At 54.1% G+C, this 14,641-nt stretch overlaps 2 protein-coding genes across 4 annotated transcripts in view; one reads left to right on the top strand and one right to left on the bottom strand.

The window, feature by feature from the left end:
* Positions 1-736: 736 nt before the first annotated feature.
* TNNC1 (troponin C1, slow skeletal and cardiac type) lies at positions 737-3,773 on the bottom strand. The gene is made up of 6 exons (XM_045807550.2): positions 3,649-3,773; positions 2,094-2,124; positions 1,747-1,893; positions 1,376-1,490; positions 1,034-1,170; positions 737-947 (listed from the first exon to the last, which is right to left on the bottom strand). The coding sequence occupies exons 1-6, from the start codon at positions 3,670-3,672 to the stop codon at positions 916-918; spliced, it is 486 nt and encodes a 161-aa protein (XP_045663506.1). The 5' UTR covers positions 3,673-3,773; the 3' UTR covers positions 737-915.
* Positions 3,774-5,158: 1,385 nt separating this feature from the next.
* NISCH (nischarin) overlaps positions 5,159-14,641 on the top strand; it is a 32,987-nt gene continuing 23,504 nt past the window's right edge. For 2 of the 3 annotated variants that reach the window (XM_045807293.2, XM_045807292.2), the window contains exons 1-3: positions 5,159-5,351; positions 7,495-7,578; positions 8,173-8,355. In XM_045807293.2, coding sequence (XP_045663249.1) covers positions 5,256-5,351; positions 7,495-7,578; positions 8,173-8,355 — 363 coding nt within the window. In that variant the 5' untranslated portion in view covers positions 5,159-5,255. The remainder of the gene's footprint in view (positions 5,352-7,494; positions 7,579-8,172; positions 8,356-14,641) is intronic. The other variant, XM_045807294.2, reaches the window with a different exon arrangement.

The raw sequence follows: 14,641 nt of genomic DNA, 5'->3' as shown, positions 1-14,641 counted from the left end.
TAAGCTGAGAGCCACCAAGCCTCACACCTCCATTCCATCAGGGAGGGAAAGTGGGCTGCTGGAGCCTCTGAGGTTCCAGGGAACTGGAAATTATGCTTGTGTGGACCTGGTGCATCCGACAGAACCCCGGGCTGGCGACCACGTGGCTCTGTTTTCCTCCAGACTCACTGGATGGCCTTGACAGGTCCCTGCACCTCTCTGGGCCCTAGGGTCTTCAGCTCACAAATGGGTGACTGGAGGGAGAGCAGACAGTGTGTCTCCCAGTCCCGGGGAGTCAGTGTTACCAGAGTGAAATGCAAGCGAGTGGGCACATGGACGAGCGCCACAGCCCACTGAGCCCCCATAGCCCCCGCTTCTCTGCAACCAGAGCTGAGAAGCAGCGGGGCTGCCGTGCCAAGTGGCCTCTGGGGCCTCGCAGGGTGCTCTGCTCTCTCCAAGCACAGGACTTCTCAGCGGCCACTGGCAACCAAAGCCACAGCCCCCAGGAGCCTGTTCAATGGGGATTCCTGGGGCACGACCAAGTCCAGATGCTGAATCTCCGGAGATGGGGCCTGGGCATCAGCAGTCATAGAAAGGAGCCAGTGGGCCACGGAACGTGGTGATCTCCAGCCTAATCTAAGCCGTCTGGCAGAATGTGGTGTACGGGGATGCATAGAACACAGGCTCGGGGATCCGGCAGGAAATGGTCATCAGAGCATCCACAGCCCCCTGGGGAATGAATGCCAGACACCAGGCCTCCGGGGAGCAGGGTTTTATTTGCATTCCCTAGGATAGGGCTGGGGGAAGTGCTCAGGGAGGGCCCACGGTCGAGGATACACCCAAGCTCACATCCTGGGGCCCTCGTCCCTGGCCCAGACCCCAGGGCCCGGCTGGAGTTGTAAGGTGGCACAGGCAGCTCTGGGCGAGGGTTGGGGTCTACTCCACCCCCTTCATGAACTCCAGAAACTCTGTGGAGAGAGGACAGGCCTAGGTCAGAGAAGGGGCCTGGGCAGGGTGTGGGCAGCAGGGATCCAGCGCGGCGCCCCCTACTCACCATCATAGTCGATGCGGCCATCGTTGTTCTTGTCACCATCCTTCATGAGCTCCTCGATGTCGTCTTCCGTGATGGTCTCACCCGTGGCCTGAAGCATCACCTTCAGCTCATCCAAGTCTATGTAACCGTCAGCATTTCTGTGCAGGGGCGGGGGGGGGGGGACCGCAGAGCTCATGGTGCGGGCCAGAGGAAGGGAAGAGGCAAGGCAGGGCCGCCGGGAGGTGGGACATCCCATTCTCGCATTGCCCAGAATAGGAGATGGAGGCCTTGAGGTCACAAGACTGTCCCCCTTTCCCCACCTCTGCTGGGGTCAGGGTCAGAGGTCCAGGGTCACACACTCACTTGTCAAACATGCGGAAAAGGTCCGACAGCTCCTCCTCAGACTTTCCTTTGCTGTCATCCTTCATGCACCGAACCATCATGACCAGGAACTCATCGAAGTCCACGGTGCCGCTGCCTGCAAGGGGACCGGCACGGCCGCTAGTGAGGGAGGGTTAAGATGCTCTCGGCGCGAAACCCCGGTGCTGTCCCTGCGTGCGTCCCCCTAGCAACTCCGTGAGGCGAGTGCGGTTGTCATGCCCTTTTCACGGATGACGTGACCGAGGCTCAGAGAGGCTAGCCGGTTCCTTCGAGGGCACCCGGCAGAGCCGGGACTCGGGTCCCCAGCAAGCTGAGGGTGAGGCGGGTCTGGGCCTGGAGGGCAGGGGGCTCACCGTCCTCATCCACCTCGTCGATCATCTCCTGCAGCTCCTCGGGTGTGGGGTTCTGGCCCAGCATCCTCATCACCTTGCCCAGCTCCTTGGTGCTGATGCAGCCATCCTCGGCGCCCAGCACGAAGATGTCAAAGGCTGCCTTGAATTCTGTGTCCGAAGGCGGGGGTACAGAGAGGCCAGGGCTCAGAAGCCAGGACCCCAGAAGGCCAGACCTCTGGGGCTACCTGCCAACTGCCCGTTTCCCTCCAAGACCTCTGAGGTCACAGTGATAGGGATGCCAGCCTCTGGGGCCCTCGTGCTCTCCCAGCCCAGCCCTGCCGTACCCCCACGTGTGTTGGGGTGCTCACCATTTTTCTGCTCTTCGGTCAGCTGTTCTACCTAGGGAGGAAAAGAGGGCTCAGGACTCAGATTCAGGACTTAGCCACTATTAAGGCAATCAACCCGTTCCACAGATGGGGAAACTGAAGCCAGGAAGAAGAAGGCCATCCCCAGGTCACAGTCCTCAGTCTTCCCTCCCTGCCCCCCAAAGCCCTGAGGTGACCCAGCTGGCCTCGCTGAGGCTGGGCTTAGGGCCAGGGTGACAGGTGGGCACCCCCTCTAGGGCCAAGGTGACCCTGAGTAACAATAGTCAGTGACCACTCAATGCCCTTTTGGCCTCTCTGCTGAAATCCAAGCTGGGTGGCCTGAGGGACAGCTGTCCCTCAGGTTGGGACAATAAAACCAGTGTGGGGATGGGCAAAACCACCCACTGTAACCTGACCGGGATGGCCACTGGGCTATTTTTAACGGGGGACAAAGTTAAACCTGGTGATTGTTCTGGGGACTCTGGCATGCAGGGGGTGGGGCAGCGTTATCTGGCCCCCTGGCCTGCTGGTGCCTCAGGAGCCAAAATTAGTCCCCAGCCCCACCAGGCCTTGTATGGGCACGGGGTGGAGGGCTGCCCCCCCTCCAGCTCCACAGACTCCTGCAGGATAGGCAGGGACGGCCCCAGAGCCAGCTGGAGCCCTTCCCTGCCCAGGAGTGGGGTTGTACTCCCAGGGCTGAGGGAGGGGTTCCCTCAGGGACAGCTGTCTGGGCCCATCGTCCTTGCCTCTGGGGCAGGGGGAGGTCAGCAACATCCCCTACTCCTGGGAGGGACTAGTATCTGAAGCCCCTCAGTGCACCCCAGGATGCTGAAGGGACTTGGGGTGACCACTCTCCAGCCCTCACCCCTGGCTAAACCACTGTGCCCTGACCCTGCCGGGCCTGATGGGGGCTGCGGCCCTGGTTCTCTATTCCTTTTCCCCTGTCTCTCCCCCATGCCCAGTGCTTCCCTGCCTACCTCAAATTTCTAAGTCCCTTCTCCAGCTCAGGATTCTGGCTCTCCAGCCCCTCCTCAAACTCCTGTCCCACCCTCCACAGCATCTTCAGCCATCCAAGGAGCTGGAGGTAGGTGGGGGATTATAAGTGCGAGAAGCAGAATGTGAGGGGCAGGGACGGGGGGGTTGGGGACAGGGAGACAGCAGCAGAGACTCAGAGGGACAGCTGGGAGGAACAAAGAGATGGAAAAAGATGGAGAAAGGCAAAGATCCAGAGGCCACAGACAGGAGCGAAGGGAGATGTGACTGGAAGACAGTGACACAGACAGTAGACACTTGGAGACAGGGGCAGACATGATGCTAAAAGCAGTGACCTCCTTCACCCACCTGAAAGCTCCTCTCAAGACCCTGAACCCTTCACTCCTTCCACACCCTGGAACTGGAATGCCATATCCACCATCCCCTTGAAGGCCTGGGCTGAAAGTTGCCTGGGCCCTCTCCTGGCTACCCACCACCTTTGTGGGGTGACCTCGCCCCCCAACGTGAGTTGAGTGAGCCCCCAGTGGGCCCACCCACCCCAGCCCTGCCCAGCCCCGTCCCTCACCGCAGCCTTGTAGATATCATCCATGCTGGCGGCTCACAGGGCAGGCTGCTGGGGTTGCCAGCCAGCCCTGGGCTTAAATAGCCCTGCCCCACCGCATTCCGGCTGGCCCAGCCCACCCCTGCGTGCAATATCCTCCACCCCCTCCCCCAGCCCTGGTGATCTCAGGCTGGCCTGAGTCCCTGTGTCCTCTGCCCAGTGCAGGGAGCAGATGAAGGGCTGTAAGGACCACGTCTTTTTCCCTCTGTCCTCCATGGCTCCCAGGGGACTCTCTGGAAAGTTTCTTGAATGAACAAAAACATGAGCCAAGGACAGGACAGGTGCTGCAAAGTAGTGGGCTCCAAGCCAGGCCCCTACACACAGCAGCTCAACTCCAATCAGGGAGGTGGGCAATATTATTCCCACTTTTCAGATGAGGAATCTGAGGCTCCTGGAGGGCTAGTGACTTGCTCAGGGTATGGCTGACTTGGCTGACCCTGCCTTAAGCTAAACCTGTTGGGGAAGGGCAATGCTGGCCAGCAGTATGCAAGGAGAGGCCCCACATGCCAACCTCAGAGTTTGGTGCTGCGTAATCATTGGAGAAGGAAGTCACGGACCCATCTTAGTACAGAGCGGTGTGGAGACCTTCAGCCAGGGGTGTCAGAGCATCCATGCCCAAGACCTCTCATCTCCCCAGGGAGAGCAGTACTAGCTCTGGGCTTGGGTAACCTGCATTAATCACTCAATAAACACACCTACAGATGCCCCATCTGTGCTAGACTCCTCCCCTCCAGCTCGGTTAGCATCTTCCTCTTCTGGGTCCAGGTCTTCCCCTGGGTTAGGGCTCCATCTCTGTGCTTCTTCATTCCAGCACTGTAGTTTCTGCGTCCAGGGCCAGCCTGTCGCCCCCTCCTTCTGAGCTCCGGTAGACACCATCTGGGGGTCTTGCACTCAACGGCCAGCACATATCCCTTCCTTCCACCCACATACAGAGCCCCCTCTTGATAACCATAGCAACTCCCTGCCTTGAGCGCTGCGCATTGCGTGGATTAACCCCATACAATAGAGGAGGTCTCCAAGTCTTGGAGAGGTTAAGAACTGGAGCAGAGTAACTCTGTCCCGCTTGAGCTCTAAGCAGGGCTTGTACCTTCTCCTTCAATTCTCTCTTGCCCTATAGGGAATGAGCCCGGGAGCCAGGCGGGGCGCTATTACTGCCTCTTTTCCGGAGGGGGAAACAGAGGCCAGGTGGAGCGGTGACTTGTTTCGGGTAGCCCGGGAGGTGCGACGTCTTCTGTCCTCCCTTCCCGGGCACCCAGTGGCAATGCCCAGAGCTGCCCCCGCCCGATGCCTCAGTTTTTCCCGAGCTGCGATGAGCGCCGCAAGGCTCGATTACAAATTATGCAAGCGCTCAGGCCTCGGCGGCCTGCGCATGCGTGCTGTTGGCGGCTGCTGTCAATTACGCGAGAGGGGCGGGGCGAGGGCGAGAGGAGGCGGTGCGGCCAAGATGGCTGCGCGGCGCGCGGCGGGGGCGGGGGGCGGTGGGGGCCGGGGGGCGGTGGGACGCTGACCCCGCCCCCTGCTGCTGCCAGTCTGCGCCCGGCGGTGGCGGCTGCAGCAACGGAGCCCGGAACATGGCGGCGGCGGCGCGCAGCTTCGGGCCCGAGCGAGAGGCCGAACCGGTCAAGGAGGCGCGCGTCGTGGGCTCTGAGCTCGTGGACACGTATACGGTGTGCAGGGGGCGCGGGCGCCAGACCTGGAGGTGGCGGCTGGAACCCGGAGTCCAAGTCGGGGGGGGAGGGCTGGGGGGCATCTGGACCCCGTCACCGGGAATAAGGGGGTAGCGGGGGCCTCGATTTCGAGGAGGGGAATCTGGGGAAGGGGTATGGGTTTCGCAGGTCCGGGAAGAGGGTCCTGGGGTGGATCCCAGGGTGGGAGCTTGGGGAAGGGGTACGCTTTCAGAAATGAAGGCTAGGGTTGGGGAGGATCTGGAGATAAAGGGGTCTGCGGAAGACAGGAGTCCAGATGAGGCGGAGGCCCTTCTAGATCCTCTAGGCCTGGAGGGGCGCCGGCCTGGGAGGACGTGACAGGGGATCCGGGAGGGGAGGGGTCTCTGATGGATGGAATCGGGGAAGGGATCGGGGTTCAGCAGTCAATGAAGAAGAGGGAGCGGGGCCTTGAACTGGGGGTGGGGGTTGGGGTCGCAGTTGAGATTTTCTTTAAAAATGAGGGGGAATCTGGAGCCCCAAGGGCTTGGGAGTCAGGCAGGGACCAGAATGGGGGAGGAGTGGAGCCGTGACACGGGGGAAGTGAGGTGGTCACTCTGGGCTGAAAGTGTAAGACCCAGGAACCTCAGGGGTCTTCATGGCTTTGGGCGGAGGGAGCCTGTTGGGGCAACAAGCCGCCCACACACTTCAAGGCTGTGGGGGAGGTGGAGAACAGAAAAGGGGGGTGGAGTTCCAGGCTGTGATGGAGTTGGGAGGCTTTTCTGGATCTGGCTAGGGTGGGTCGCCAGGCTTGTGGGCCTGGTTGGCAGCCTGGCAGGGACTGGCCTTGGGGTGGGGGCGTACTGAGCATCTCCCAGCCTGCTCTTCTTTGTTCCCTGAGGGTGGGGAGTGGGGGGGGGGCTTTGGCCCTGCCTTCACCCCACCCCCTTGGCCCTCATCCTAACCCTCCTCCTGAGGGTCATTTCTCCGGCTCTTTTTCCTTTCCTGGGCGGCAGTGGGGGGGAGGGAAGCTGCCAGGCTGGGAAGAGGGGCTGGGGGCGGATCCTGGAGCAACAGGCCAGCCCTGGAGAAATGGCTGCTCTTCTTCCGAGGTTTCAGCTGATTTGATGATTTCTCCTCCCCCTTCCCTGCATGCTGCAGAGAGGGGCGGGACACTGGGGCCAGGGGGGGCCTTTCCAGGTGAGGGGCGAGATCTTTGAGCTGATGGCTGGCAGGCCATCGCCTGTGAGCGGCATTTAGCTAGGACGACAGCTCCAAAAAGCTCTCCCTGTTCCTCGGGACTGAGCCCGTCCTGCATGGGTGTGGGGGAAGTGGTGATCCAGGCTGACCCAAAGGTTTGTTGCTGCGTGTGCTGATTATTATTGTATTGTTAACACACCTTTTGTTGGACACTTACTGCATGTCAGACCTCGTACAAAGCATTTTGCTTGCATTACTTTATTGATTACTAAATCTATCAGATTTTAAGATGGAGAAACTGAGGCTCAGAATTTAGGCTCCCAGTCACTTACACAGGCCAGCCAGGAAATGGCAGAATCAAATTTTGAACTCAGGCCTTCCTTGACTCCCAGGCCCATTCCCTTAACCCGCTAAGCCATATTGCCTTCTGCTAGATCTCGATTGTTCATTACTGCCCTTCCCCCACCCTCCCATCAGCTTCTTAGTGCTTTGACACCGGCTCAGCGGCAGAACTCATAGCCAGGAGCCAGCTGAAAGCATTGGGAGGGGACTTGTTTCTAGGATATAGTCAGGGCACCTGGAAAAATATGCAGCAGAGAAGCTAGTCCTGCCAGACCGCACCCTGTTCTGCCTCTCTCCGAAGGGGGTAGCCTTGCCTGCTGCTCAGGTTGGAGGCTGGAATTAAAAAACTAAAGAAATGGCTTGATAAGATGGTCACCTTTTTTGTTCCTCACTATTGGGTAGAGCCACGGATTGGTCCCCTTTGCCTGCCAGCTGGTGCGAGGGCCATGGAGGAAGCTGAGAGGGGGTCCTGCTGCTTTGCAGGGGTCCGATGCAGAGGCTGAGGCTAGCGGGCAAGGGCAGCCTGACTTTGGCCTGGGGGTGGGGATGGTCTGGGTGGCCTTGAGGGGAGGACGGGGTTCTCCTTGTGGCTGGCTGGGCAAGGACTGTCAGTTTTCCCTTGTAGGTGTATATCATCCAGGTCACTGATGGCAGCCATGAATGGACAGTCAGGCACCGCTACAGCGATTTCTATGACCTACACGAGAAGGTAACTCTTGAGAACTGGGGATCTGTGTCTCCGGGCTTGGGGGCTTTTAGGCCAGATTTCCGTTGTGCCACACATTAAAGTGAGGGCGGCACCGGCTCCCTGCCTAGAATGGTCAGTTTCCCGGGGAGGGGAGGGAGGGAATGGGTTTAAATGTGTTCCACCTGACTAGAGCCACTCCATAGCCTCTCCTTCCATATCTGGCCGTGATGCCATTTCTTTCTTTGTTTTTGGAGAGAGCCACGTTTCTCTGGGTCATTTGCAACATGAGTGTTTTAAAGACAGGCCACCACCCTGATTGGTCTTCTTGCGGGTTTGGAAAAGATGGTGGTTTTTAGGGGCCTGGAGGTATTTTCTGGCTGTCTCTACAGGCTCCAGATGGAGCTTCTTGTCTGCAGTTGGCCTGGTATTTCTAATACTAATTGAATCTGATGAGGCCAAATTCCAGATGTACTAGTTGGAACACTGCTTCTGATTCCACTGCCGGAAGGGGTTGTGGGAGTTGTGGCAAGCACCTGTCCTCAGGCTGCTTGCCCTGACCCTGCACCGTCACAGACCTCTGGGGCTGTGGTTGACCGTGCTTCTGTTTTCTTACAGCTGGTTGCAGAAAAGAAAATTGATAAAAATCTGCTCCCGCCTAAAAAGATCATTGGGAAAAACTCAAGAAGCTTGGTGGAAAAGAGGGAGAAGGATCTGGAGGTCTACCTGCAGACACTCCTGGCTGCCTTCCCTGGCGTGGCCCCCAGCGTGCTGGCCCACTTCTTGCATTTTCATCTCTACGTAAGTTCCTCTCTGGGTCTCTCCTGCCAGCCCACAACCACCAAGCTCGAGGCAGCAAACCAGCACGAGCCTAGGCTCTCAGGGGAGTTGGGCTGGAGTTTGACCCCGAGGTTAAAAGATGGAGGAACATCACCCTGGTGGGGATGGGGTGTGGGCAAAAGCACGTTTAGTGTCAGATTTGCTCTATGTTAGATCCTGGCCACAGAGACGTTTTCCTTCACCGCATGGCATTTTGTGTAGTGAAAACAGCCTGTGGGTGTTTAAGCTAGTTTTCCGAAAGGATGGGGGTAGAGTAGAAACAGCTGACACCTGGCGTGGAGGACAGTTTCGTTGTTGGTTCACAGCTCTAGAGTAAGGGATCGGCCTGTGTTGGTAGAATATGGCCATTGGAGGGCATCTTCAGGCTCCGAGGTGCTGAGGGTCGGTGGATAGACTCCACGGGGAGTGTGTGTCCCGGAGCGGCTCTGGATGGAGGAACAACTTTCATGGGCTGCTGGTGACAGGATGAGTTGTCGCACTTCACAGAGGGAAGTTTGGCCGTGTGAAATTCAAACATTGGAAACAGCTAACAGTTCCACTTCTGAGAATTCATTCTAGGGGGAAAGCAATCAGGCAAGCGTGAAAAAAATAGAGGATAGAAGCGAAATACCGAAGACCATCAAAAATAGGAGGAGTACCTGGGTGAGCAGTCGGTTAAGCGTCTGCCTTTGGCTCTGGTCATGGTCCCAGGGTCCTGGGATCGAGCCCCACGTCGGGCTCCCTGCTCAGCGGGGAACCTGCTTCTCCCTCTCCCTCTGCCTGCTGCTCTGCCTACTTGTGCTGTCTGTCAAATAAATAAATAAAATCTTAAAAAAAAAAAAGGAAAAACTAAGTGAAGGGGGATGAATTAGAAAAAGAAGTCCAATAGGAGGGGTGACTGGGTGGTGCAGTCAGTTGGGCGACTCACTCTTGGTTTTGGCTCAGGTTAGTGATCTCAGGGTTGTAGGATCGAGCCCCACATCGAGCTCTGCACTCAGCGGGGAGTCTGCTTGGGATTCTCCCTCCCTCTCCCTCTCTGCTCCTCCCCTCTCTCTCTCTTTCTCTCTCTTCCTCTCAAATAAAAAATATTTTTAAAAAGTCCAATAGGAGGCATTTTTTTTTTAAAAAATCAAGGGATACAACCCTGTAATCAGATATTCTGCTAGAAAATGATGGTATAGCTGTGGATTTGTTGACATAGGAGAATAAGTATGTTACTATATGAAGCGAGCGTTCCATAAAATGGTGTGTAGGATATGGTCCCGTTTTTATGAAAAGAAGTTAATGGACTATATTTGCCTAGGAAAGTTCTGAAAGATCATACACCACAGTACTAGGAGTAGTTAATCTCTGGGTGATATTTTTTGATAATTGACATTTAATTGTTTTCCTTTTATGTGATGAAGATATGAAAAAATCCACTCCATTTTCAGGCTCACCTTTTAAGAAGGGACCTGTGGGTTGTGGTCTTAAAGGCTCAAATATGTTTACAGCACAACTTAATTTTTTTTTTAAATTTTATTGTTTATTTGACAGAGAGAGAGGCAGCAAGAGAGGGAACACAAGCAGTGGGAGTGGGAGAGGGAGAAGCAGGCTTCCTGCTGAGTGGGGAGCCCATTAGGGGCTTGATCCCAGGAAGCTGGGATCGTGACCTGAGCCAAAGGTGGACGCTTAACCACTGAGCCACCCAAGCGCCCCTACAACACAACTTTTTAAAAGTGCTTTCAGAGTAAGACAGCTGAACCTTTTTTTGGAGTGCTAGATAGAACCTGGAAATTTGGTGATGACGCTAGCGTTGGGTCACTAAGCTTGGAGGGGCTGTGGAAAATGGGTGGCATTTACATATAGACTATATATATATTTATATATATATATATACACACACATATATATATGTATATATATATGTATGTTTTGGATTTTAGTATATACCAGCAGCTGTGTAGTTAGCAGTTTCCTGTTGTAGACATTTTTTCACGTTTTCTTTCCTTATGTGAGGAAAAATTTCCGTTCCTTATGTGAGCGTTTCAGATAAACTTTACCGGTTAGTATTTTAGGAAATGCTCTTCTTTAAGAAAGCTTTGGTTAGCCATTTAAGGATAAAACTTGGTAAGCAGCCCTTTGAAAGTATAATTCATTGCTTAAGACCTAGGTGTTTGAGGAGCAGGTTGCCTAGCTCTGAGCATGGAAAGGCCTGGACTGCTCTTCTGAGATAGGTTTGCCTGAGGTGGGCCTGGGCCGGCCCACATCTGAGGTTCTGTTTTGAGGCATGCTTTACTGCTTGGAGCAGTTTGAATTGTTATCAGAAGGGCTTCTGGGTTATGTAAATCCTGGGGGGGGCGGCGAGGAAGAAACAGGCTCCTCACTGAGCAAGGAGCCAGATGCAGCTGGATCCCAGGACCCTGGGATCATGACCTGAGCTGAAGGCAGACGCTTAACCGACTGAGCCACCCAGGCGTCCCAAAATTCACTCTCTTAAATATGCAATTCCTGGGGCACCCGGGTGGCTTCAGTCCATTAAGTGACTGACTCTTGGTTTCAGCTCAGGTCATAGTTTCAGGGTCCTGAGATCCAGCTCAGCGGGGACTCTGCTTCTCTCTCTCCCTCTTCCTCTCCCCCTGCTTGTGCATGTGTGCATGCTCTTTCTCTCTCAAATAAATAAATCTCACAAAAAGAAAAAAAGATTGAAAGTATACAATCCCCTGGTTTTAGTATATTCACAGTGTTGTGCAGATATTACCACTAATTCCAGAACATTCATCACTCTGAAGAGGAACCTTGTACCCATCAGCAATCACTAATGTACTTTCTGTCCCCATGGATTTGCCTATTCTGGACATTTCATATAAATGGAATCATACAAATACGGCCTTGGTGATGGGCTTCTTTCACTTAATGTGAAGCTTTCAAGGTCCATTCGTATTGTAGTTTGGTCCTTTTTGCCTGAGTCATATTCTGCTGATTAGATATACGACATTATCCATCAGTTGATGACATCTGGGTTGTTTCTGCCTTTTGGCTAGTATGAATAATGCTGCTGTGGACATTCATATATAAGGTTTTGTGTGTACTGAGTTTCCCTTTCTGTTGTGTATACATAAAGAGCGGCATTGCTGGATCACATGGCAACGTTAGCCTTTTGAGGAACTGCCAAGTTTTTTTCCATAGTGGCAGCACCATTGTACATTCCCATCAGCAGCGTGCAGGTTCCGCTCTCCCCACATCCTTGTCAAACTTGTTACTGGCTACTTGTTTGATAACCATCCTAGTGGGTGTGAAGTGTTATCTCAAGGTGCTTTTGATTTGCATTTCCCTAATGAGGTTGAGCCTCTCTCCATATGCTTATTGGTCATTTGTATATCTTCAATGGAGGTATGTATTCAGATATCCTCTCAGCACTTTAAAAAATTAGGTTACTTGTGTTTTTATGCTTGAGTTGTAGGAGTTTTTTAAAATATATTCTGGATATTAGACCCTTATCAGAAGTGTGATGTGCAAATGTTTTCTTTCATTGTGTGAATTGCCTTTTCATTTTCTTGGTAGTGTCCTTTGAAATACAAACGTTTGAGATTTTGATGAAGTTCGATTCATTCATTTTTTTCCTTTGGTCACTTGTGTTTTTGATGTTCTTAGAAACCACTGCCTAGTCTAAGGTTACAGAAATTTACAAGTTGGTTTTCTTCTAAGAGTTTTGTAGCTTTACCCTTATATTAGGTTTTTCATCCATGTTGAGTTAGTTTTTGTTTATGGTGTGAGGTAAGGGGTTCCAGTTCCATTTTTTTTGCAGTGTGGATTTTGATGGCAAGGAAAGAAAGCAACGCTTTTCTCTGTGGCCAGGTTTGAGATGGGGAATTCAGGGGCCAGGGCAGCCCTGTGTTGCTGTGAGTGGGCATGCCTCTGCACTGAACCTGTTGCTGTGCTGTTTCTCTCCGGGTAGCTGTCGCTTAGTACTCCCGGAACTCTCAGTGACAAACCTCATCCCAGCACCCCACGAGCAGAGGTTTTCCAATTCAATGAAACGGAATCCCACGAAGAATTTCTAGCACACCATTTTGAGGCAGGATGTCAACCAGTGGACTCGGGAGGCAGGCCGTTTCCTGACCCTTTAATCTAAGCCCCCCCCTTTTTTTTTTCTGAGAGAGAGAGAGGGCACACACGAGGGGCAGAGGGAGGGGGAGAGAGAATCTTAAGCAGGCTCCACACTCAGCACGGCACCGAGCCTGACACAGTGGGCTTGATCTCACAGCCCTGAGATCATGACTTGAGCCAAAACCAAGAACCGCTGCTTAACCAACTGAGCCACCCAGGTGCCCTCTGACCATTTATTCTAAGTCCATCATTTGACCTCTTTGTGTCCCAGTTCCTCCTTTGTAAGCTTGGGGGTGATGACCGCCAGCCCTTGAGGGTTGGAGGAGGCCGTGCAGTGAAGGTAAAGGACCCAGAAGAACAGTGGGCCCACAGGGACTCACCAGGTGCTGGCCAGTACTGGCAGCTCTGGTAAGGAGAGGCACTCAGTTCTCAGCAAAGGTGGCATTTCTGTTATTTTCTTATTTTAAAGCCAGTGGACTAGGACAAAGGTGCTTTCAAAATTTGAACCATCTTTTTTTTTTTTTTTAAAGATTTTATTTATTTATTCATTTATGTGAGAGGGCAAGCAAGCAAGCTTGGGGGTAGGAGCAGTGCGAAGGGGACAAGCGGACTCCACACTGAGCGTGGAGTCTGACGCGGGGCTCCATCTCACGACCCCAAGATCATAATATGAGCAGAAAGCAAGAATTGGATGCTTAACTGACTGAGCCACCCCGGCGCCCCAAACTGTGGCCATCTTAACATCAGCCTTAGTATCCCCCTTCGTCCTTTGTCTCAGCTGCAAGTACTAAGGCTATAAGTGGTGACAGATGTCTCTGCAACTTAGAGCTCTCTCCAGTGCCACCGTAGGCTTGAATCTCTCAGGGAATTTTTACCGGAAGCCAAATCGCACGTAACATACCTGACTCCTGCTAGAATGCCTCATCACAGTCCTGAAGTAAGAGTTACACAGGGTCCTCCCCACCCCTGCCCCTGCCCCTTAGCATGTGTGTGAACCACACAGTGACACGTGATTGAGTCCCTTGTCTGCGACCCAGTACCAAGGACCCTGTGCCCGGGTGTGGGCAGAGCAGTAGTGTTGGGCCGGCCGGGGGTTGTTCCTTGAGCACGGGCACAGGTGCTGCCGGCGGTACTTGGTCGCAGGCCCTGCGTGTGCACACGTGCTCAGAGTGGCAGCCACCAAGCCACAGCCTGCCCAGTTCATGGCGCACTTGTGGGCAGCTCACGCCGCTGCCCAGGGCTGCATAGCGACTCGGGGTCCTGGCAGGCGGACGATTGACGGGTCCATCACACATTTAGGGATGGGTGTTAATGGTTTTTTAAGTGTAGCTAATTTTATTTTAATTGGATTCTTTCTTTTGAGGTATAAAGAATGTCTTTTTTTAAAAATGGATCTCAGTTCAGACATCTGTGGCACCCGGAGCACTTTAGGTCCCTTCCGCCTAGATTGGGTGAGGTGTGTGGGAGGCCCCTGTCCCCACAGGTGAGCTCCTCGCAGAACCTGCAGTGGCTTAGACGGGGGGCGGGGGGGGGGGGGATAATGACTCTGCACACCTTCATTCTGTATGCATGGCTGGCCTGACCGGAACTCTGAGGAGGCCAAGAAAATGCTTCTCTTAGGAGACTTGTACTCTAGACTCAGGGGCCAAGTCGTCCGTTTGTTCTGATGACGTCTCCGCAGCGGAGACGTGCCTGGGAAACAAAGCAGGTAGTGGGGCAGCAGTAGACAGTGTTACAGCAGCGGGCATTTCCTGTGCCCCAAAGAGCGGGAAGGAAACTGTCACATAGTTTGCTTTTCAGATTGCTCGGAAGTAAAAAAAAAACAAAACCTGCTCTCTGCTTAGCATGAGCCCTTGGCCCTCGCTGTCTTGCAGCTTTCTGTGTTTTCCAGAAATGCCAGCCTTGTCCCCTTATGGGGTGTTGAGGCCAGCTGGCCCAAAGAAATGTAGCATTGTTAGGTGTGGCTGGAGGGCACGGAGCCCCTCCCCGAGGGAGACCTTCCAGGCCCCAGTGTCACCAGCACAGGCCAGAGAGTTGCTGCTTGGGAACCTGCCTGTCAGGGCTGACTAGGTGATGCTTACAGCAGCGGGCAGGGGAAGTGCTGACTTAGAGACCGGCCACGGCGCTTAACACCGCTGGTAGGGAAACGAGCGTTCAGATCATTCCAGGCTCTTCTAAA

This window comes from Ursus americanus, chromosome 14 (assembly GCF_024610735.1).
Source record: "Ursus americanus isolate L20-20 chromosome 14, mUrsAme1.1.p, whole genome shotgun sequence".
NCBI classification, from domain to species: domain Eukaryota; kingdom Metazoa; phylum Chordata; class Mammalia; order Carnivora; family Ursidae; genus Ursus; species Ursus americanus.
Note: the sequence above shows the minus strand (reverse complement) of the source record. Positions and strands in the feature narration are given on the sequence as shown.

Bases quoted from the DNA above. Each gene is read 5' to 3' on its own strand.
- TNNC1 (XM_045807550.2), bottom strand. From the start codon at position 3,672: ATGGATGATATCTACAAGGCTGCG. The intron at 2,125-3,648 runs GTGAGGGACGGG...TTTCCTCCCTAG, and splicing joins ATGATATCTACAAGGCTGCG to GTAGAACAGCTGACCGAAGA. The intron at 1,171-1,375 runs GTGAGTGTGTGA...GCCCCTGCACAG, and splicing joins CTTTTCCGCATGTTTGACAA to AAATGCTGACGGTTACATAG.